At 37.3% G+C, this 23,963-nt stretch overlaps 1 protein-coding gene across 6 annotated transcripts in view; it reads left to right on the top strand.

The window, feature by feature from the left end:
• The window catches only part of TBC1D19 (TBC1 domain family member 19), a 117,144-nt gene that overhangs the window by 31,219 nt on the left and 61,962 nt on the right, over positions 1-23,963 (top strand). For 5 of the 6 annotated variants that reach the window (XM_037156733.2, XM_037156732.2, XM_037156737.2 and 2 more), the window contains 5 exons: positions 7,836-7,910; positions 9,094-9,157; positions 10,158-10,204; positions 14,507-14,617; positions 21,883-21,955. In XM_037156733.2, coding sequence (XP_037012628.1) covers positions 7,836-7,910; positions 9,094-9,157; positions 10,158-10,204; positions 14,507-14,617; positions 21,883-21,955 — 370 coding nt within the window. The remainder of the gene's footprint in view (positions 1-7,835; positions 7,911-9,093; positions 9,158-10,157; positions 10,205-14,506; positions 14,618-21,882; positions 21,956-23,963) is intronic. The other variant, XM_037156734.2, reaches the window with a different exon arrangement.

The raw sequence follows: 23,963 nt of genomic DNA, 5'->3' as shown, positions 1-23,963 counted from the left end.
TCTTAAATGGAAAAAGCACACTGTATAGCAATATAATCCCACTTAAATACGTACGTGAGTGTATGTATGCATACACACACATATCTCAACTGTATACATGCATAGAAAAAAATAAAAGAGAGCTAAATGTTAACAGTGCTTATATTGGGTTGATAGAAATTTGTGGATGCTTATTATTTTATTCTTACATATTCCATTTTCCAAATTATCTTAAATAAATGTGTTACATTTTTAACAAAGAACTGAGTTATGGTCATTTTGTTTTACCTTATTTTTTGTCAGGGCAAAGAAAAAAAAATTTTTAATTTATAATTTCATAGTTTCTTTTACATGCTGTGTATTTGTTACACAGTTTTTAAAGACTACGTATTTACTTCTATTGTTATAAAAATGTAGCAAGGTGATAGCTAATACCCATTTAAAGATTTCTATACAATTGTGTTTCTTTTATAAATTTTTTTGCCTCTCATGGATTAGAAATTACTTTATAAAATTCTTGAAATCCTTTGAGTTAATATCATACATTTCAATTATTAGGGAAACTGACTTGAAAGCAACGATAATTTCATTTTGCAAGGATATGAGTTTGGTAAAAGGTAATGTCTTCCTAGTTAAACATTTTAAATGTAAAAGGCCATTTATTTTCCTTTTACATGACATTTCAAAGCTTTATTTTGTTAGTCTTTTGGGTAGAAAATGTTCCTTTTTTTTGTTTTGTATTAGTGCATTGTTATTTTTCTTTTTTTGCATTAATTTATTTTTATCCTTGTTCAATTACAGTTGTCCCCATTTCTCCCCATTTCTGTCCCCTGCCCTACCCACCCCCCATTTTCCAAATTCAGTCCTCTCACCTCTTGTAATCTTTGTCCAGGGCCACTTTACACATGTTCCCTGCTGACTCTTCCCCATCTCTCACTATCATTCTTCAAGAACTTATTTCTTATTTCCACTCTTTTTCGGTGCTGACTATATATTGACCTTTTTATTTAAATAATAGCACACAGATGACTGATTTTTGGACATTTGTTTTTGAGACTTAGGGCTTATAGTCACTTTTACAAACAGAGCCCGAGAAAGATGGCGCATCTTAAAACTGGAGCCGGAGTGGACTTTCAGGGTCGCCCATTCAAACATCCAGAGTTGAACTGCTTTTGCTCTAGTGCTGCTGGGAACAGGGGGCTCGCAATGTCGCTGCCTAAAATGGCCATGGGCTCCTTACAGCGTTTGCCCACTCTTCCTAGTTTTGCGTGTGACATATAGAAAGCATTCAATATATGGAGTCAGCGAGTAAACGAGGGAATGAATGAAACCACTAATTAAGATTAGAGTTCTCGAGGAAACCTGAAGGAGGACCCAGCTTGGAAGCAGCCACTTTTTTTCATCTTGGATTTCTTCTTATTGTGGGGATACTCTGTTTCTGATGTCTATGGAAATTACTCCTCTAAGCATTTGACTGAAGCTCTTGCCAGGGGTAGCTTGGAAAAGTCTCACCACCCTTGTCATGGTGTCATGACTATGGAATGGGATGGAGGGGAGACATGGTGAACTACTAGGACCACTTTTCTTTCACTATTTTTAGGGTCCTAAAGGAAGTAGCATGTGTTGTATTGACAACCAGAAGTTTTGTTGTATCTAGCTTTTTTTTTCTTTGCTCACGTTATGTTCTTTCTGGGATTGTGATATGTGCACCAATACAGCCCTTAGAACTTTTTGAACCTGTCTATGTTATTTGTGTGTTTGCCTTATCCTCTCAACCCCTCCACAGAAGTGATGTGGGCAGGGATGTCATTTTTCTTAGGGGCAGGGATGTCATTTTTATTCATCCCTACTGGCATGTGTTTTATAGATGCTTGGTGAATGTTTGTTGAATCATTCATTGTCTTTTTAATATTTGAAAACTCAGCTACTACACCTCATTTCCCCTTGGTCTAGCCACAAAAGTCCCATTTTTTGAACTGATCATAGTTTTCTTCTTTCCTTCCTTCAATTTTTAGTCATTATTTTTCTTTTCTTCTGGGTTATTTCTAAGATTTTGCTTTAGTTGTGGAGCCCAGAAAAAATAATTGAATAAAGATTTGCTCAACATTGCTTCAGTTCTTAATATTTTTTTATTCTGCTCTTCTGTGTTCTTTCTAAAAGCTTCCTTATAAAATGAAGGTAATGATACATATTTCACAAGAATAATAAAATAATATATGTAAACCATATAAATTACCTCTGATTTCTAAACTCTTTTCATTCAGATTGCTTTCTTCTGGTGTATGATTTCTTTTCTGTGTAACTTTTAAAAATGATGTTCTCTAAGAAGACAAGCAACCCAATTAAAAAATGGGCAAAGGACTTGATCAGATACTTCTCCAAGGAGGACATATGGAGGATCCAGAGACACATGAGAAGATGCTCAGTATCCCTAGCTATCAGAGAGATGCAAATTAAAACCACAGTGAGAGACCACTTCACACCAGTCAGAATGGCCATCATAAACAAAGCAACAAGTAACAAGTGTTGGAGAGGTTGTGGGGAAAGGGGGACCCTAGTTCACTGTTGGTGGGATTGCAGACTGGTACAACCACTATGGAAAACAGTATGGAATTTCCTCAGAAAACTAAAAATGGAGTTGCCTTTTGACCCAGCCATTCCACTGCTGGGATTATATCCTGAAATACCAGTCCAAAAGAACCTATCCACCCCAATGTTCATATCAGTACTATTTACAATAGCCAAGTATTGGAAGCAACCTAGGTGCCCATCAGTAAATGAATGGATCAAAAAACTATGGTACATTTACACAATGGAATTCTATGCAGCAGAAAGAAAAAAGGAGCTCCTACCCTTTGCAACAGCATGGATGGAACTAGAGAGCATTATGCTGAGTGAAATAAGCCAGGCGGTGAAAGACAAATCCCATATGATCTCACCTTTAACAGGAACCTAATCAGCAAAACAAACAAACAAGCAAAATATAACCAAAGACACCGAAATTGAGAACAGGCTGACAGTGACCAGAGGGGAGAAGGGAGGGAATTTCAGGGGAAAAGGGGGAGGGTAGGAACAAGTATAAAAGACACATGGACAAAAACAAGGTGGGGGGGTGGAAACAGGAGGGAGGTAGGGAGGTCTGGGGTGGTACACCGGGGTTGGGGTAAAAGGCAGAAAACTGTATTTGAACAATTAAAATACAAAGCAAAACGATGTTCTCACCCTGGCTGGTGTGGCTCAGTGGATTGAGTACCAGCTTGTGAACCAAAGGGTCTCTAGTTCGATTCCCAGTCAGGGTACTTGCCTGAATTGTGGGCCAGGTCTCTAGTAGGGGGTGCATGAGAGGCAACCACACATTGATGTTTCTTTCCCTCTCTTTCTCCTGCCTTTCCCCTCTCTTTAAAAGTAAATAAACAAAAATAAAAATATTTAAAAATAATAAGTAATAGCTATGTTCTTTTAAAAAATAAAAATAATAGCTATGTTCTCTGTGTCTCTAACATCTAATGTTAAATTAAAGTTGATAAATTGAAATACTTGAAACAGTGGGATATTCATTTAGGAAACCCATGGTTATTTTAAATTGTACTTTGTAGAAAGTACTTGAATGAGATGTTTTTGTCAAAATAATTTTTCAAAGGATAAGTTAAAAATATGTTTAGAGTATCTTGTTCAGGTGTCATTCTATTTGGAAGGGACTTTATGTTTGAGATTTTAGTAGGCTTTATGCTATATTAAAATTGTATTTTGCAGTCTTGAAAATGTGTACAGTATGTATTATGCATCACATATTGCTGTCTAATGTAACTTTAATTTTGTTTTTATATCTGAGAGTTGTCTTTTTATCAATTTAAGAGCCTTTCTTTATGAGTGTTCAATAGATAGCAACTTAGTTCTTTATATATATAATGAGATAAGTAGCATAAATTTAGAGATTGGATTTTTAATCCTTAGGCAAATTGTTATAGTAATGATTAAATTAAAATGACTTTTTAAAAAAAGGTTTCTTAAATATAGGAAACCATTCTGTGTGGCATGGGCCTAGCTCCCACTCTGAAAGACCAGTGGAAAGAGAGGTCCAGTGCACAGGACCCACACCCATGGATAGGTTCTCTCGTGGGGGATCAGGTCTGCATTGTACCTGGGCTGCTTTGAGACTTGCTTTTGCTATAACTCCCTCACCCTGCATTGAGGCAGAAAACATTTACTGTGTGTCTTTGGAGTAACTTCCTGAAGTCTGTGTTTGTAACCAGTTCAATCACTTTTCCCTTTGCATTTGCAAATATTCTTCTTCTGTGGTGTGGTTAGCAACATCCTCTCCTTTGTTTTCTGTGAAGGGGTAGCCACCTGGGGTGAACCTGTGCATAGTAAATGAGGACCATCCTCACTGTAGTGTGCCCACAGAAGAAATAAAAGCCTGTCCAGGCAGGGGTTGGGGCGCTCTCCTCTTGAGAGAGTGGCCATGCTGTCCCTTTTCCTCCACAGGACTCTGTAGTCCATGTGAAGTTCTCTTGTCTCAGCCAGAACGCCGCATCATTAGACAAAAGCCATATATATTTTGCCTATATGTGGAATCTAGATGACAAAATAAATGAACAAACAGAAACAGATTGATAGTTGCCAGACGTGTGGGGTGTTGGGGGTGCTGGGTGAAAAACAAAGGGATTAAGAAGTGCAGGTGGTAGTTACAAGGAAGTCATCGGGATGGGAAGTACAGAGTAAGGCATATTATAGCCATGGTATTGTAATAACTGCGTATGGCACCAGATGGGTACTGGAAATAATAGGAGAGATCAATTTGTAAAGTGTACAACTAACTGTCTAACCACTATGCTGTATGTGGGAAACTAATACAAAATAATATTGAATGTAGACTGTAGTTGAAAATTAAATTTTAAGAAAATTAAGCTTCTGCCACAGTCTGGAGTCCGGGTGGGGGGGTGTAACAGAACAGAAGGCTTAGTAGAGAAAATGATATTTAAACTGAGATCTGAAAGTTGAATAAGATTTGTCCGAATAAATTGTGAATAAGGATGTTGGAGGTGAAAGTGGGTTGTAATTAATGTTTGATTGTGAATAAGGTACTTAAATGTATTTAAGTCTTGGACCTAAGAGAAATATCTACAGTACAAAAAAAAAAAAGCGGGGGGGGGGGGGAATGACCAGTGAGTGGAATTAGTTTGGGGGGGCATTTTATGCTATTTATTGAGTATTTTATTTTTGAAAATCTATTTCTACATATTTAATAGAGCAAGACTTACACATTTCACACAGCTCTGTATTTGTCCTACAGATGACTGCTTTTGTTGTTATTGTTGTTCATTCATTGCTTAGGTCATTGTATCAAAAATGTTAAAATGCTCACAACATTGCTTGGAGTCTAAGTCTGCTCAGATATTGTGCATCTGTTACGTGCCAGACAAAATGTGAGGGTGTGGAGGGTGTGCGGTGGGAGGGAGGCAGCGGTGCCGGGAGAGCCTTCAGCAGTAGGCACCTGGTACCAGCTGGGGCGGGGCCCTGGGAGGGGAAGGCTTAATGAGGCGAAGACCTGAAAGTGAGTAAGATTTGTTCAGAAAAAGTAGGAGTTAAGTATGTTGGGGATGGGAGTACAGCAAGGAGAGTATATTCCAGATAAAGAGAGTAATGGGTTTAAGTACATGTGTTAAAGAAGCAGCTGTGAATAATGATAGCTATAGGGAAAGCTACCAATTATTGAATGATTATTATTATTATGTCACTGTTCAAAATACTTTACGTATTTAATTTTTATAAGGGCTGCATAAAGGTGTTGTGGACCGCTCTGCCCGGTTTCAGGAATTGTAACTACTTCCCATGGCTAAGGATGAGCGAGTGACTTCTGGAATGCGAGTCACAGGAGACAAAGCTCATGTCTGGTAGCAAATGCTGCCTCAGTTTCTTCTCCCTGCCCCCAAAGCTTGGTCAGAAGTCCATGATGGGTAAGTCTCCTCACAGTGGGGAGCAACCTAAGCCAGACTCGACCACTTGGGAGGCCATCATGGAAGGACTGGGGGGGGGCTGCAACAAAGAGCAAGCAATGGACTCGTGCCCACCCCCCCCCCAGCTATGTGACATAGCCCGAGTCTCCGTGTCCTCTGGGAGAAGCGCTTTCTGGCTCTAATTCATTTAAGCCTGAGTACTTGATGGGGAGGGATGCAGCTCCTTGCCTTGCCAGAGAGGATGCAGGGGGTGGGGGGGTGGGGGGGGTCTGGCATCACAAAGAATTCCTGATAAACCAGTGAAATCTGTTCTGCTAAGAGTGCTTTCATTCATATGTTAAGGGTTCAAGCAGGAAACCCTAAAGTTTCTGCAAAACTCTCCTTCTGACAGACTCTGACTCAGACTAAGCCCTCAGATTTCTTTGAAATATTATCTACTGTTTGATCCTTGCCACCCTGTATTCCTGTGTATTACAACTCAATAAAAGCCCTTGGAGGGCTCAAGGTCTTTTTCCCCTGAGAAACTGGCCACTGTTCACGGCCCTCCCCCTTTGAGGGATTGGCCACTTCTCCTCCCCAAGCAGATCATGTCATGTCTTGTTTACTTTCATCTGTGGTGGATGGAGGGACTTGCGGGAAAAGTTGCCCCCTCATAAAGGCGCTATTCTACTTTTAGTGACTGGTTATAAATGTTCATTATGAATAATTGTAATATATAGTTCTCTCCTTTTTTCCTTACTTGGTCTATATTTTGGGACTTTGGTATTTATTTTGGATTCTCTAAGTTGTCTTTAGGCATATTTTAGTATAAAATTATGACATTTTATTTTGACATTAAAAAGAATAGTTTACTAAAATATTATATATATATATATATCAATAACCTATGACTATTGAAATTAACTTATTTCAAGTTTAGAAGAAATGTAGGGGATAGAGAAGAAGGTAGTCGATATTGTGAAAGCAGTAAAGCAAATCCGGATTGTGACACATTCTAAAATATAACTGCCTTGACTGCCCCCCAGAAGTCGTTATCATGGAAAAAATGGCAGAGAGACTCTAGGCCAGGGGTATCAAACTCATTTTCACCTGGGGCCACATCAGCTTTGTGGTTGCCTTAGAAGGACCAAAATTTAGGACTGTATACACGTAACTACTCCTTAACTGTTGAGTTTGAATTACATTCAGCAACCGTGAGGCTGATGGGACCCCCGGTGGAAACGAGTGTGACACCCTGCTCCAGGTTGAGCTACTCCAAAAGAGGCAACACAGTCAAATACAGAATGCACGGAGTTTTAAGTGGAATGCACAGACTTTTAAAAACTATAAAAGACATTTCAGGGGTAACTGGGAAGTTTTGAACATGGACTAAGTATTAGATGATATGAAATATTAATTTCTTAAGGTACAATAGTGGTCTTATGGTTGTAAAGTATGTAGGGGTGAAAGCTCATGTCTGGAAAAATGACAGTATAATAATTTCTGTAAAGTTTTACTTTATACTAGGTCATTAATGTTTCTGAGTATTAATCACTTATAAAGTACTTAAATTTAATTTAGTTTTATTATCTGTTATTTTTTCTTACAGTGTTTATTACCATATGACATTGATTGTTTTTAATCTGTTTTCATTCCTGTTCTTCACTAGAATGTCAGTTCTGTGAGGACTGAGACTTTCTGTTACTCATGGCTTAATTCACAGCACTAAGGACAGTATCTGTCACGCAGTGGGCAGTAATCAGTGTTTGCTGACTGAACTAATGTATGGCTATAACCAATCTTAACCAACCTCACCATTTGTGTATAACGCATAATATCTTTAAATATTTTTACCAGTTTTTAAAATCAGTGTCAGTATCATTAACCAGAAATGATAATAGATTGTTCTTTATGTTTCAGGGAAGTTGGGAAAAAAGAATTTTGAAGAGTTTAAATAGTATGTGCACTGAGCTGAGTATCCCACTGGCACGAAAGGTACTTTTAATATTTAAGTATTTTATTGTAAATCAAGTATAGGAAGTATCATGAAGTTATAACTTGGGCAGATTTATTAGCATTTCAGTTTGTTTTGAAACAAAATTCTAAAGGACTAATTATGTGGGTGTATTCCATATAGACTTCTATTATGTATGCTGTAATGCTTTTTGTAGTAAACCTATAACTTGAGAATAAATAGAAATAAAGTATAGAATCTGTAGTATAGATTATTTAAGGATTTGGCTGTAAAGGTTATAAGTGCACTTTGAAGAGTTTAATTACCTTCAGACTTCATACTTTTTGGCTAATTGTCAGAATTGCCATATTTGAATTAGAGCTGGAGTTCAGGCATGTTACCATGTTGTAACAGCCAGTGTGGCACCATCTTTCAGGATTAACACAGAGAGTGAAAAGAATGACTTGTTACCTCTGCAGAACTATTAAGTTTGAACACTATTAGTTGTACTTAGGTCCAGTACTCAACATTTATCCTCTGTTCTAGGCTGTGGGGGGCAGGGAGATGAAAAAGCAGAGAAAAACCACTTGAGGAATGTTCTGCACTCTTTAGGACAGTTGCTCACATGTAGGACAGAACAAGTCTCTCCTCACTTCATTACTTCATTTTCCCTACCTGCTATTAAGCCTATTTCCCCCCTGCTGTTGAACAGAATATAATGGGTGTACGTTGGATAATATCCAAGGACAAGTCACTGAAGTCAGGAGATGGATGGTGTTAAAAAAGGATAAGTTTATATTAAAAACTGTCTAAATCTGTAGTACTGTATAATGTACTGTTTCTCATGTAGGAAGATGATGCTGCTGACTCACAGCCATACTCTCTGGGCCCGTCCCCTTTGTGATGCATTTCTGAGATTATGGGATAGGATAAGAAGAGGAGTATGTGGCTGAGGAGCAGTTCTGTGTGTGTGAAATTTCACTGGCCAGTATAGATCCTCTACCTTCTTTTCTTGGACTCATTAGCTGAGCCATCGAAACTTGATATAATAGTTAACTAATAATAATTTACGTGTGATTCCAGAAAAGCTTACGTGTAATGAAATTATTTTTCCATCTGTTATATTAGCTTACTTAAACTTTTAGAGAAGTTATTGATTTTTATTTTTCAGCTATATTGATAAACTGTGCAAAATGAAACCACTTTTTAAATTACCTGTTTTAGCGGCCGGTTGGAGAACAGAAAGAACTCCTCAGTAAATGGAATGAAATGGGAACTGATGAACCAGGTATATGAAGAACTTTTTTCAAAATGTGGTAGTGGGGAAAAAGTTGTTTCCATAATTGTGTGTCCAAAATAACAATATTAACCGTTCTTTTGGACAGAGAACAACTTTCCCTTCCACTAATTTACTGTTTACTATCATCTGTTTTGTTTGCTTTGCTGTTTGAAAACTCCTCACTTCAGTCAGTGTTCTCCATTATTTTGAGAACATTTAACTCATTTTCCCTGTTTTTAAGGCAGCATTTGAAAATGTTTTTATAAAAGGGTAAATTAAATACTTCTTGGATTTCTTAGACTCATAGTTAAGGTAAATATTTTTCAAGCTTTAATTCTATTGAGATGTCAAAGATGGGTTAAATGGTGGAAAGTTTTAAGACTTCTGAAATGTTTTTAAGAACCTATTTTTGGATCATTGTAATGTTTAAAACTAAGTGAATTTTATAAACATATAATGAGTGACAACTATATATATATAGTTGTGTATATATATATATATATATACACACACACATATATATATATTGCATAGGTAGACATGTACATAATTGCTCACTACTCCTCTAAAAATAAGTGTAGGGGACTGTGCCAGAAATAAGCACCATAGCAGAGAAAGTCCTCGCGGAAGTTCAAAAGGGAGAACAAAACAGCTAGAGGAATTCACTGAGGATCCATTGTTTGTATTTTATGTACTTTGAGAATTCTCATATAGAACTTTTATATTGACATTATTTTTTCAATTCAGTTATAAATAATCTATTACAAATTTATGAAAGGGAGCCTCTTAATTTCTTCCAGAATATGTCATCTAGGCTGTCCGTGGGAGGGACTTTTTATTTTTGTGTTTCCAATACTTAATACAATGCATGACAAAAAACCAATACTCTGCACATGTTTGAATTAATCTAGCTACACAGCAGCATACGGAAGAATCATTAACATTTATTATTAATAAACATTAATATAATATGTTAACTGAAATTTTTAATCTCTCTTCTTAATTCTAGATTTAAGCCTTTTCAGACCTGTTTATGCACCTAAGGATTTTCTTGAGGTAGGTTCTATTGGTTAAATATATGCATGTTAATGAGGGGAAAATGGGAAGGAAACGATGATGTAAGATGATCTCCAGGCGGAGGAATCGCTGTGTACACAGCCCCTGAGCCAGTGAGGCAGGGGAATGGCAAGATCAAATTTGTGTTTGGAAATTGCTCTTGGAAAATGCATCAGAAAGTGGAAAGATTAGAGGCAAGTAAATCAATTAGGAAGATTTTATTTGAAAATAGTGACTACAAATCATGTAGCCTGCTGCCTGGAACGTATAGGTGCTCAGAGAATCTTTTCCCTCCTTGTTCTAGTTGTCCAGGCAATAGATAGTGTAAATACAGGTGTCGTTAAATAGCTCTTTGTAAGTGACTGGTTTGTACATTCTATCCCATCTCAACCAAGGGTCACTACCAGAGTTCCAGGTGTCCATGGGGATAGGCATGGGCAGAAACTCAGCTGCATGTTAATCCTGTCTTTAACTGCTCTGTCTCTGACAAGGAGAGCAATGCTTAGCATATACTTGCTTAATAAATAGTTGTTGAATGAATGAATGAATTACTCTTTCACATTTTATTTTTATTTCTTTTCTGAACCTGTTTTCTCTGATACCAGTCTGCCAGGATTAAACATTGTTAGAAATTTTTTTCAGGTCTTTTGGAATTGTAAATAGTTTCTTTTTAACTTTAAAGAGAAATTAGGTGGGTCAGAAGCTGCTTTCATAGTGATGGCATTATTTCTCTTAGTTTCTTAAAGGTATCTTCCAAACTCTTGCCTTTTCAAGCACTATGGCTGAAATTTCATGCAGTTTTTATATGGTTATCTTTATGTTTTGTCTGTAATAGTCATACATTCTATTTCCTTAGGAATGGTTGCTGAATTGATCCTTTTATTATTCATGCTAAGATTCTTCTTTAGTTCAAGAACATTTTACATAATCATTTCCTTGTTATCATTTTTGCACTTCTAATATTTCCTTTGTTCTATTACCCATGTACTCATAGATTCTTTTCCTTTTCTAGTCTGTCCTCATGAGTTTCCCTTGCAGCAGGTCCCTGATTTGTGTGATTAGTCTGAACTTGTGCTGTTCTGAGTTAGTCTGTATTTAACATAATTGATTCCTTGCTAAATCTTTTATTTTTTAAAACAAATACCATTGATATTTTCAGTTACAATTTAGTGTTTGCAATTTTAGGAGACTTAGCATTATAGAACATTCCATTTTATCAGCCATTGATTCATCAGTTCTCGAGCAGATAGTGATAATGTGATAGTGATTCTGTTGTCATAATCTCCTTCACGGAACTCTTGATGGTTTTGTTCCCTCAGCAGTTTCAACTTAAAAATATTTTTTAAATCTATTATTATTCTTTTCCTAAAATGAATAGTAATTGATGGAAAAATAAGACACCATAAGAAGAAAAATTATTCATAATACCATTATACTGCAATAAACACTACAATTACCATAATTTTTTAAAATGTAATATATTGTGAACATTTTAATGTTATTACCTACATTATTTATTATACTGTATTTTATTTATGACCTGATCATAATTCATTTAAGTAATTCCCTTTATGGGATGTCTAAGTTGTGTATGTTTTTCCATTATAAATAGTACTTTATTAACATTCTTTCCACACTGTCTTTGCAAACATCTTTAATTTTTTCCATAACTGTACTCATAGAAATGAAACTCCTAGATTAAAGGATATGTAAATTTCAGACTTTTTTATATGTTTAATTTTAAAAAGTATATAAATTGTCTTTTTTGTTAGCTTCACTTCTGAAATTTTCTTTCATTTTCCCATATGCATTTGGTTTAGAGGTGATAACCTCCAGTATTACTTCACTGTCTTTTAAAAACATTGCAATATTTTTTTAAAAGGAAAGGCTATTTGTAAAGATTTACTCTGAGGAATATACTGGGATAAATTAAAATTTTAACATTTTACATTATGTATTAATGGTTTGACATTTAAAAAGCAGTGTGTGTGTGTTATCTATACTAAAGATAAAGATATGCATTAAAACATAATGGCAGATTATTTTTTAAATTAATTTTTAATTTTTAATTACATTTGACATATTAGTTTCGGGCATACACCCCAGTGATTAGACATTACGTAGTTTAATAAGTGATCGATTCCATAAATCTGGCACCCATCTAATAGTTATTAGACTATATTTAACTATATTCCCTATGCTGTACTTTATATCCCCATGACTGTTCTGTAACAACCAATTTGTACTTCTTAATCACTTCACCATTTTCACCCTCTCCTAATGCCCCTCTCATCTGGCAACTGTTAAAACATTCTCTATATCTATGTTTCTGTTTCTGTTTTGCATGTTCAGTTATTTTGTTTTTTAGATTCAATTGTTGATAGATACATATTTATTGCCATTGTACTGTTCATATGTTTGATCTTCTTAAAGAAGACCCTTTAACATTTCATGTAATACTAGTTAGGTGGTCATGAACTCCTTTAGCTTTTTCTTGTCTGGGAAACTGTTTGTCTGTCCTGCAATTTTAAATGATAGCTTTGCTAGGTAGAATAATCTTGGATGTAGTTCTTGTTTTTCATCACTTGGAGTATTTCTTGCCAGTCCCCTTTGGCCTACAAAGTTTCTGTTGAGAAATCAGCTGACAGTCTTATGGGAGCTCCCTTGTAGGTAACTGACTGCTTTCCTCTTGCTGCTTTTAAGTTTCTCTTTTCGTCTCTAACCCTTGGCATTTTAATTGTGTGTTTGGGTACGGGCCTCTTTGGGTTCATCTTGTTTGGTACTCTTTGTGCTTCCTGGACTATTTATTTCCTTCACTAAGTTAGGGAAGTTTTCTGTCATTATTTTTTCAAATAGGTTTTCAATATCTCACTCTCTCCTCCTTCTGGCATCCCTATGATGTGGATGTTAGAATACTTAAAGTTGTCCCATAGGTTCCTTACACATCCTGATTTTTTGGATTCTTTGTTCTTTTTGCTGTTTTTGAGTGGGTGGTTTTTTGCTTCCTTATATTCCAAATTGTTGATTTGATTTTCATCTTCATCCACTCATCAGTTGATCCCTATAAATTATTCTCTATTTCAGTTAGTACATCTTTTATTTCTGACTGGTTCTTTTTTATGCTCTTGAGGTTTTCACTAAGTTCATTGAGCATCCTTATAACCAGTGTTTTGAACTCTGCATTTAGTAGATTGTTTGTCTCCATTTTTTTTTTAGTTTTTTTTCCTGAAGTTTTGTTCTGTTCTTTCATTCGGGATGTGTTTCTTTTTCTCCTCATTTTGGCAGCCTCCCTGTGTTTCTTCGTATGTATTAGGTAGAGCTGCTACATCTCTCAGGCTTTGAAGAGTGACCTAGTATAGTAGGTGTTCTGTAGGGTCCAGTGGTACAGCCTCTCCTTTCACCCAAGCTGGATACTCAAGGCTGTGCATACCCTCCTCTCATAATTAAGCCTTGATTGGTCAATTGGCATGTCAGTAGAAGGGATTTACTAGGCCAGTCAGCTGCAAGGATTGGCTGTGCCCACTGTCCATTGAGTCTGAGCCTTGAGTGTGTCACTCTGGAGATGGTTGGGTGGTGGTGCTTTGGTGTGGTTTGAAGCTATCCACTGGGTATACTGGCTCTGGGGCTTCCTGGGAGGTGCAGGCCAAGGTCAGCCACCACCTGTGATCTGCTTGGGGCCACTTGGTATAAGCCACCAAGAGATCTGCAGATGGATGCTACTTGCTGGGCCGAGAGGTGTCCAGGCAAGGCCAAGCTGTGAACCAAGGCCAGCTGCTGCTAGTGATAGGCCTGGGGCCACTTAGAGAGAGGTATGGGGTTCACTCAGCCAGACATTGCTTGTTCTATAGAATTTAGGAGAATGCTAGAATGTAGGAGACTGCTAGAATTTAGGAGAATGCCAGTCAATATTTATTTTTAAAAGGGTTAGGGATGGTTCTAAAATTTTTCCTGGTAAATATTACAATCAAGCAATTTTTATTTTTCTATCACCTTCCCTGCTAAATTATTATAATCAAACAATTTTTCTTTATCATCAGAAACCTTTTCTTTATAGCTAAATTCTTTTTAGTTTCATATGCTATGTCATCAGTTGGAATATTAAGCCATCCTAATTAAAATCATGTCTCTAGTAATTTCACATTTTAGTACAAATTTATCACATTTTAGAGTGTTATTGAAGTATATGCATAATCCCAAGTAGTTTTTAATTTTGTGGTGATATACCAAGAATATCACTGCCAATTTTGTAAGTGTAGACATCCTATTAAAAACTAATCAATTTTGTTGGATTTGTTTTTAAAGGTATTAATTAATCTTCGCAACCCAAATTATGAAAATGGTGATTATCTTAGTTTCAGGACTCATTTGGGTTTAATTCAAGTTCCTCTGAAAGTAAAAGACATCCCTGAATTGGTAAGTATAGGCATCTAAAAATAAGTTAACATGTTTTAGAAGACAGCCATTAGAAAAATATTTTAGTGCAGCATATATCCAAACTATAGGACAATCATTAAATAAATAAAATGAAGCTTTCTTTTTTATTGTAAATATGTTACCTAGAGAAAAAGTTGCTCTTCTAGTAGGACTGAAGATGAACTTGCATTGAGCTATAAATGCTTTTGCTTATTCCCTACTTCAGTAAACAGCATAGATTTACAAGACAGCTTGTTGGGATTCGGGTGCCTGATGTATGTCTATAAAACAGATTGAAACAAATTGTGAATTTTATAAAATTTTTAAATGAAAGTACATTTTATTTACTTCAACTAGCATTTATTGAGCTTCTAACATGGTGAGGCACTGAAGGAGATGAGGAAAAGTAAGGAAGAGACTGTCTTTACCCTGGAGACTTTCACATTGGGCGAGGAAGCTTGTTTTAAAGTAGAGTCATTACGGAAAAATGAGATTTACTGGTGGTGGATTTGAGAAGTTATCACTGCAAAACAATAAGGAGCACAGAAACGTAAATACTGTGTTTGTTGAAGCAAACAGTTTGTAACTCAGAGGTTTCATGTATTAAGATAGAGAGCTGATGGGAGAATAATAATGACTTCAACATGAAAGCAGAAGTTCAAGCCTAACTGGGAGAAAACGGGAGGTACGGACGAGAAGTGTGCCGGTAATCACTTGATTATCCTCCAGCTCCAGATCTATCTTTTTCTGTTCTGCTTTGTAATCCTGGAGCTGGGCCTTGTATACATTTCTTTCTTGCCGACTGGCTTGATGTTAGGCTTTGTTAGTAGAGGCTTCTGCAGGAAACAGCAAGACTGGTGTGGCAGGAGAACGAACCTTTTTTTTCTGGTTCCCTTGTGTGGGAGCCTGGAGGTCAGCACTTGGAAGGCCTGCTAACACCCACTGCCCCAGCCCACAGCCGATTGGCTCCAGCCTGTGTCATCGGGCAAGTTTCTTTACTGCCCCTGGTCCGCACATGCTTAAGGCACATATCCCCTTTTCATAGAGGTCTGAATCTCTGTCTCAAGGGCGGGGGTCCTTTCCTGAGTTCTTAGTCCTTGGTGCACTTTTTTTCAGCCTGGAAGTCAGAGTTGCTTTCTGCCTTTCCTAATTCTGTTTTTCTGTGTCCACATATTGGCTATGGTTTCTGTTTCTTTATTGAACACTTAACTGATACAAGAAGCCAGATGATATCCTATGCAGAGGTTTGGAAAGGCTCAAGAATTAGAGAAGCTGCATGTTATAGAAGGCCATAGTGAATCAGAGGACTGAAAATGGAGATTGCATGACAGTGTGTATTAGGATGGGTTAGACCCCCAGGCTCCTACCACCCTGCAGAGTCAGGCGACTCCTCCTTCCCCACCGGAGACCAGAGAAATGGCATCGGAAAGCCTGTGAACTTGGAGACCTCAGACAAAGAGCAGGGCAGAAATGAGGTACTCCACTGAAAACAGAGGAATTAAGTGGAAGTTGGCTGAATGATGAGATTGTCCCCAGTCACTACCACTACGCCTACCCAGTTCTCTCCTTCCTCATTCCCCACCAACTCTAGAATACCAGAGGAAAGACTGCCAGAGCTTTGGGGGACCCTTATGAAAAGATAGCTGGCTGGCCACAAAGTCTCCACAGAGGGAAGCCCACCACACTCTATTCCCAGTCCTGGCAGACACAGGACTGAACAGTCCGTTTCTTACTGCCTATTCCTGTGAATGGCCAGCCTAGGATCTCCAGGAACTTGAAGTCCTCCAATTTGAAAGGCAGAGAAACTAAACTAAAACTAAAACAGAGAAATAAAAAAATAATAGTTAAAGTAGTCAACATAAAGTGTTTATAGAATAAACACTTATCATGACCACTAATAGTTGTTTCAGGTTTGAATTTCCATTCACACTCACAAGATACAATAGGCCATAAGCTGACACCAGCTTCACCTCAATTTGTAGAGTGATACAGGACAGAACACAGCATGTCAGTATATCAGCAAGGTATTAGCAGGTAGATCTTTGCTGGGAGTCTACAGCCAACCAGATGTTCCTTCCTAGTCCCAGAAGGAGTACAGGCAATTAGAAGTGACGAATCATATAGGTGTAACACAGGAAAGTCTCTTAGGCAATAGGAAGAGGTTATACTCACATTCGAACCTAAGTATATGAACATTATACAAATGTGAGTGTAACTTCCACGTCCCCTCCAGGGACACCACATGTGGCATGAGGCATATGTTTTCCAATAGATTTTCATAGTTGATTCATAGTGTTCCATTTCGGATGTAACTTACAAGCCAAGGGTCATATTTTTTCCATAATGAGTAACATTGCTCATTAATACAGCTGGCATTCCTTTTCACATTTGTGTGAGTCAATACATTTTTGGGGTGGCAGTGCAAAAGAAGGTAAACCCAAGGTCATCTTCATGCAGGGGTGTCCATCTCGCAGGCCGCATGTGGCCCAGGATGGCTATGAATGAGGCCCAACACAAAATCGTCAGTTTACTTAAAACCTTCTCTTTACTCATTAGTTTTCATTAGTGTTTGAGTATTTAGTATGTGACTCAAGACAACTCTTCTTCCAGTGTGACCCAGAGACACCAAAAATGTTGGACACCCCTGCTAGAGCCCTTTGTTAACTACTTCCTTCCAATAGACAACTTAAAGAAACCATTAATGTTCTCAGAAGATATTACTCATGAAACAAGAACAGAATTTTATTAAACTAACACAACAAACAGTAGAGTATGAAAAAGAGCATTTAGGAATCAAAAAAGGTCAGGAGGATAAAGACAAAGCTGAGGAAATCTATCAGAAGGCAGAGCAAGAGCAAGAAGCCAGAGATAAAAAATAAGGGGGAGGGGCGATTTAAATTGGAGGATCAATCCAGAAGGTTAACATCTGACAGAAAGAGAAAGCAGAGGTGAGGGTCCCAGAACCGAACAGCAGGAATCTCCAGTATGGCAAGGCCCACCTAGTACCCAGTGCAATGAATGAACAAAGAGCCATCGCAAGGCACCTGGAAAGGAGACTGGAAACTTCTCATAGGAGAGAAACAATGCAGGTAAATGTCAGGAGTCACAGTGGCATCTGACTTCTCCACAGTAAGACTAGAAGCCAGAAGATTTTGCAATAATGCCTTTAAAAGTTCAAACGATTTTAGCCTAGATTTCTGTATGCAACCAGCAGTCAATCAAGTATGAAGCCAGAGTAGACGTTTTCAGATGTATGTAATCTAAAATGAAATGTTTACTCTTATTCAGAGAACTATTGGTACAAGTCCTCCAAAATAAGGTCATAAATAAAAAGGACAAATAGGGCACTTAGGGAATGGGATTTCGAACTACAAGAAGACTTTCCAGTATGACGATGAGGAGCTCTAGGACGGGGGCAGTACGGCAGGACCAGAGGGGAGCGGTTCCAGGGGGGAGCGGGAGCCTGGAGGCTTCCAAGATGAGTGCCTGCAAGAGAACACCGAAGGCGTAATGAGCTGACACATTTGACCACATGCAGAATTCTATCAAGCAGGGTCTTTTTAGACTTGTTACAGGGCGTATGTAGGAAGAGGTAAATGGTTAGAGAAAATTCTGTAAGTGACAAAGTAGTTTAATTAAGAATTGAATGAAAGAAAGTGTATGAAAGGGAACAACACCTCTGTAACATTATGTGGCTCAGTAGTGAATAATATTTAAATAGTCATAATAATGCAGACCCTTGATAGAGTTCATCAGGGGCTGATATATAATTGAAATGATAGAAGTACATGAGCCGAACTCCTCATTTACCACAAAAAATCAATAGCTATCTGAAACCGGTACATTAAAAATAGCAATATACACTTGTTATGTGAAATATGCAGGTTCATACCAGAGGATAAGCTGAATGTGGGTGTGTGTGTGTGTGTACTGGGAAGGAGTGTAAGATAGAGACTGCTATTTTGTTGTTGTAAAAAAGTCTTTTAACTGAGTTGACTTCTTTGCTGCATGTAGAGACAGTGTAGGTGATTAGATTCTGAAGCCAACTAACCTGGGTTTTAATTCTTGCTCTGCCACTTATTGGCTATGTGACTTTGAGCAAAAAAGTTGTCCTTGAGCTTTAGTTTTCTTATTTGTAAAATAGGGATAAGAATATTTCATAGGGACATTATGTAGATCAACAACTTAAGAGAAAAGTTATGGGTTGAATTGTGCCCCCAAAAGGTATGTTGAAGTCCTAACCCCCATTACTGGTCTGTAAATGTGACCTCATTTGGAAATAGGGTCTTCACAGATGTAGTCAGGATGATGATTACTGCAGTTGGGTGGGCCCTAAATACGATATGACTAATGTCCTTAAGAGACACAGAAGGAGAGTCCCAAAGAGAATGTCCTGTGACAATGAAGGCAGAGACTGAAGGGACACATCTGTAAGCCAGGGAGCACCTGAGATCGCTAGCAGCGTCCGACGCCAGGAGGAAGGTGTGCACGCATTCTCTCCGAGGGCCTTCAGGGAGAGCACGGCCCTGGACACTCCTTGATTCTGGACTTTTAGCCTTTGGAACTGTGAGAATAAATTTCTGTTGTTTAAAGCCACCCAGTTAGTGGGACATGGTAAGCAGTTTATAACTGTTAACCACGACTACTACAACTTTGATAAAAAGTTAATTTTTACAAAGTAATTTTTTTAAAGTGTTAAACACCCATTGTTAGTAGTGGTTTGTACAAAATGCCATGGCCGTACAGAAAAAGTACAGATTCTTCCCCTGGAAGTGGTGAGAAGTCTTCTCAGAGGGACTGCCATTTGAACGGGTTTGAAGGGGTTTGCTGGGAAAGAGCAGGGCGAGTGGATCATGTATGTAGAGGCCCAGCATGTGTGTGAACGGGACCGATTACACCATGTGTCTGTCTGTAGGGACCTGGAGCTGACGTGGATTCGTTCTGAGCTATTGAAGAACGAACGCTTGTGACTAATTTTCAAGAAGTTGTGGCTACACCTGCTAAGAGAGTAGTTAGTTTTCTCTTCCTCTGGTCAGTAGGGATAGTTGTCCCTACCTTCCCTGCTTTGTATGGCCTGAGTATTTAATGACGCTGACTGCAGGATGCATGGTTTGTCTGTGACCCTGGTCTGTCTATGAACATTGAACTTGGTGAGGCTCAGTGAGACTTGTGTTCTTATACTGGATGGCCCTTAAATCTAGTTCACAATGTTATGTAGACTCATCCATGGTAAAAGGAAATTCCTTGAAACCGAAATTAATTATCTCTAACATGAAGTTGCTGATGAATTTCTGTTTACCCATTCAGTCATATGGAGACAGCTGGGTGGAATCGAAGCTCAGTACTGTGGCTTAATACTATGGAGCCCCCACTGTGTGTCACTCAGCCCCACACTAAGTTCTGATGTGTCTGAGACAGTCCCTGTGTCCCAAGAGCCTCAGGATAGTGGGGAGATAAACAATAGCAAGATCATTTTAATGTGATGTGAGTGTGTAGGTTTATAGTGGTTGATAAATGGTAATGCGTGCATAGAGAGCTGCCTAAATCAGCCTGAAATATCAAAGAAGGGGTCCTGGAAGGCATGACATCTTGGGAATTTTGAAGGGAATGTGAGAAGGGGGGCCAGGTATATGAGTAGAAAATGGGTGTCCAGAGCTTCTCGTGCTCCTGACATGTTGTAGCATAAGCACAATTCTCCATGGCCGTGTTAGAACCCATACTGAAACATTTGTTGGGCTTGAGTCCCTCTCAAGTATGTAGACCAAAGTAATTTAAAAAACCAAGTACATTGTCATTAATTCTAATGATTTCAACAAAGAGAGAGTTTAAAAATAAGTGGAAGACACTGGTTGAAAATGGGAGAACAACATTAAGAGTTTACTTCTCTAATCTAAAATATTGGTAACATATGATACAGTGCTTTTTTAAAGTATAGATAAAAATCAAGCTTAGTTAAAAATTGAAATATAATGAACAAACTGACAGTAAGGGGGTAGGGATAATAGGGGAAAGGCCATCAAGGAACACATATAAAGGACACGTGGATAAAGCCAAAGGGGCTGGGTTCAAGGGTGAGAGGCAGGGATGGGTGGGGCGGGGTGGCATGGTGGGGTGAAAGTGGAGACGACTGTATTTGAACAACAGTGTAAAAGAGAAATGGTAGTTATTTAAAATCAATACAAAAATGAAATGTGTGTACATATTAGGCTTAATAACTGTCTTGTGAGGGACATTAATAAATTACTAACTTAAATAATAATGGGTAATTGGGAAGGATTAAAACTAATTTTATTTTGTAAAGGAGAAGGAAGTTTGGTTTTAGCAACTAAATAGTAACAAAACACTGAGGCAAATATTAATAGAAATATTTAATTACTTAGGAAAGAAAAATAATACAAATAACATGGGGTTGTTATAAATTTTAAAAATAACAGACAAACATTATTACTTTCCCTAGACATTACTGGGTAAGTAGAGGAAGTCTGGAGAATAATCTAATTTATTCTTATTTTAGCAGAGTACTTGGTAGTCTAATTTTACTTAAAAATTATTTTAAGTTGTTTTGGGTATTTGCAGTGTATAGTTAATTAAGAGCTGAGTGGTGTACAGAACCACACAGATGCAGAATCATACTGGCAATTTAGATAATGATGTTAGAAGATAAGTTTAACTCTTGCTGCATATAGTGTATGTGTGTGTGTGTGTGTGTGTGTGTTTTCTGGAGATTTGAATGTTAGTAGATCTTTCCTCAAAGGATAATTCATTTCTTTCTTTACTGATTAGCTTATTACCTAAAAAAGGGAAATAATCAAGAACTATATTAAAAACAGTTTTTTTGAAAAATATTGCATCACTCATATTTGTCATAAGGCATCAAAGTAAAAATTATTCCTAGGCAGAAAAAATGAGAAGGAAATATACTACTAAGGCTCTACATTTGGAGAACTATTATTTCCAGTTTCTTTTCCCATTAAACATTATTTTTTCCTAAAAGTGTTTATCTTTTCTTGTTTGTTTCACCTGGAAATAAATGTGTTACATAGTGATATGTGTACTAAAAAATTATGGTTATTCTGCTCCTTAATTTTGAATTAATGTATTACTATTTAAGGGTTCCATAATGTCCTCTTCTTTAGATATTTGAAGGAAGCAAAAATTCATTTTATATTGTGATTTTTATTTATGCTAATATTTAGGTGCAGGTGATTTTTTTTTTGCAGTAGCAAAGTCAAATGTACATTAATTCTATGTGTGTTGTTTTTCAGAAAGAATTATTTGTAGAACTCGGCTTAACTACAGGACAACTAGGTATAGATGATTCTACACAAGTGCCTCCTGGTTAGTATTTCCCCCATGTGGCGTATAAGTGATGATAAATTAGAGCGAGGTTAAGTTTTATCTTGTCGTTTCCAAATCGAATAACCTTTTTATATCTGAAAACAAAGCATGCTTTCTGCCTTTCTTGGGTTACTATTAATTATTGAATAGAATCCTGTGTATTGTAGACCATGTCTTTTTATTTGAAGATCGTACAGTAATTTTGAAAAATCATTAGACACAAAGTTATTTTGTTGGCAAAATCTTCATTGACAGCACTCTTATTTCCCTTTATTGGCCATCACTATTTTTATTATTTTTTATATCATCAAATTAAGCAAACACAGCATTCTGCATAAAATAAACTTAGGCTTTAAAATTAGTATCTTTTAGACCTTGTTCAGAAAATTTCCCTAACTTTTCTCTTTTTGTGCAAAAGCACAATGTGTTTTTTTTTTTTATAAAAGATGAGATTGATATTTAGCTGTTGTAAAAAAGGAAGTAAAAACTGACTTAAAATACGGGAGGTCTGCACTGGAGTGGAAGTAATGCCGGACGCACTCGGGCAGCCATAGAACCTCCCCCCGCCTGCCACTGGCTGGCTGTGTGTGGTGGGCGGGGTGCTTCACACCTCTGCACTTGTTTCTTTATCAAACAAGGATGTTGGCTCCTGATCATTAGTAATAATAGCAAACATAACAATAAAGTTATGGAGCATATACTATATGTTATATGTGTATTGTCTTGTTTTAATCTCTCATCAATGTAGAAGGTATGTTTATTATCACTTTTAAAACTTTACGAGTTTTTAATGCTTTGGGGAAAGACTATATCATAAGGGAATGACTCAGTGAATTTTTATTAGTTGGACACATACATACAGATTAATAAATTGAAGCCCTGTCTTAACCTCTTTCGATCTTTATTCCTCCATGTCAAAAAAAAACAACCCACTATTCTTATTCCTCCCAGCACAGATTAGTTTTGCCAGTTCTCGAAATTTGTATGAATTAGAACACAGTGTGTACTCTTTGATGTTTGACTCGTTTTTGTTCAGTGCTGTGTTTGTGAGATTCAGCAGTATTGCTGTGTGTATTCATAAATCTTTTGGGGATTTTTTGCATCCTAGTGTCTATTATATCAACATATTTGTATATGTATATCATATATGTATATCAACATATACACACATATTTCTTTATCCATTCTACCGTTGGGTATTTGGGAAATTTCAAATGTGGGGCTATTACAAATATGGCTGCCATGAACATTCTGATATATGTCTTTTGGTAAATATATGTTGAATATACATCTTGGAATACAATTTTGGGGACCTCAGGTTTGCATAAGTTCAGCTTCAGTAGATGACTCACTGCCAAAGCATTTGCGAAGTGGGAGTACCAGATTCCACTTCCACTGACGGTGTGTGGGAGCAGTGGTGGCTCGTATGCCTGCGAGTCCTGAGTGCGTATGGTCTTCTGTTTTGGTTATGCTGCTGGTAAGCAGTGGCGTTACATTATGGCTTTAATTTTCTTATATGATGTGAGATAGAAGTAAAGTTGGAGAAGTACAGATGTTAAATAACTTGCCCAAAGTCACAAAATTAGTAAGTGGTAGAACCAAGATTCAAAACTAAGCAGTCTGCCCTCATGAATGGGAATTGGTGTTTTTTATAAAAGATGCCCAGCCGAGCTCCCCAGCCTCTTCCACAGTGAAAATTGGTAGTCTGCAACACGAAGAGTGTCCTCACCAGAACCTGACGGCATGGGCACCCTATTCCTCCAGAACTGGGAGGAATAATTTTCTGTTAGTTATAAGCTGTCCAGTTTGTGGTGGTTTTCTTATAGGAGCTTGAATAGACTAAGACAGATAATATCTTTACCTTATACTTCTTTTCATGGCCCATGACAGCCATATAGAACTAACAAAAGGGAAAAAATAGTAATATAACCTTGAATGATATTTATGCTTTTCACTTTTGAAATTAATCCTTAAGCATCATTTTAAATTCTTCTAGACCTTATAATAG

This window comes from Artibeus jamaicensis, unplaced genomic scaffold, assembly GCF_021234435.1.
Source record: "Artibeus jamaicensis isolate MK-2021 breed Jamaican fruit bat unplaced genomic scaffold, CSHL_Jam_final contig_76, whole genome shotgun sequence".
Classification (NCBI taxonomy): Eukaryota; Metazoa; Chordata; class Mammalia; order Chiroptera; family Phyllostomidae; genus Artibeus; species Artibeus jamaicensis.
This window is presented reverse-complemented; position numbering and strand designations above follow the sequence as displayed.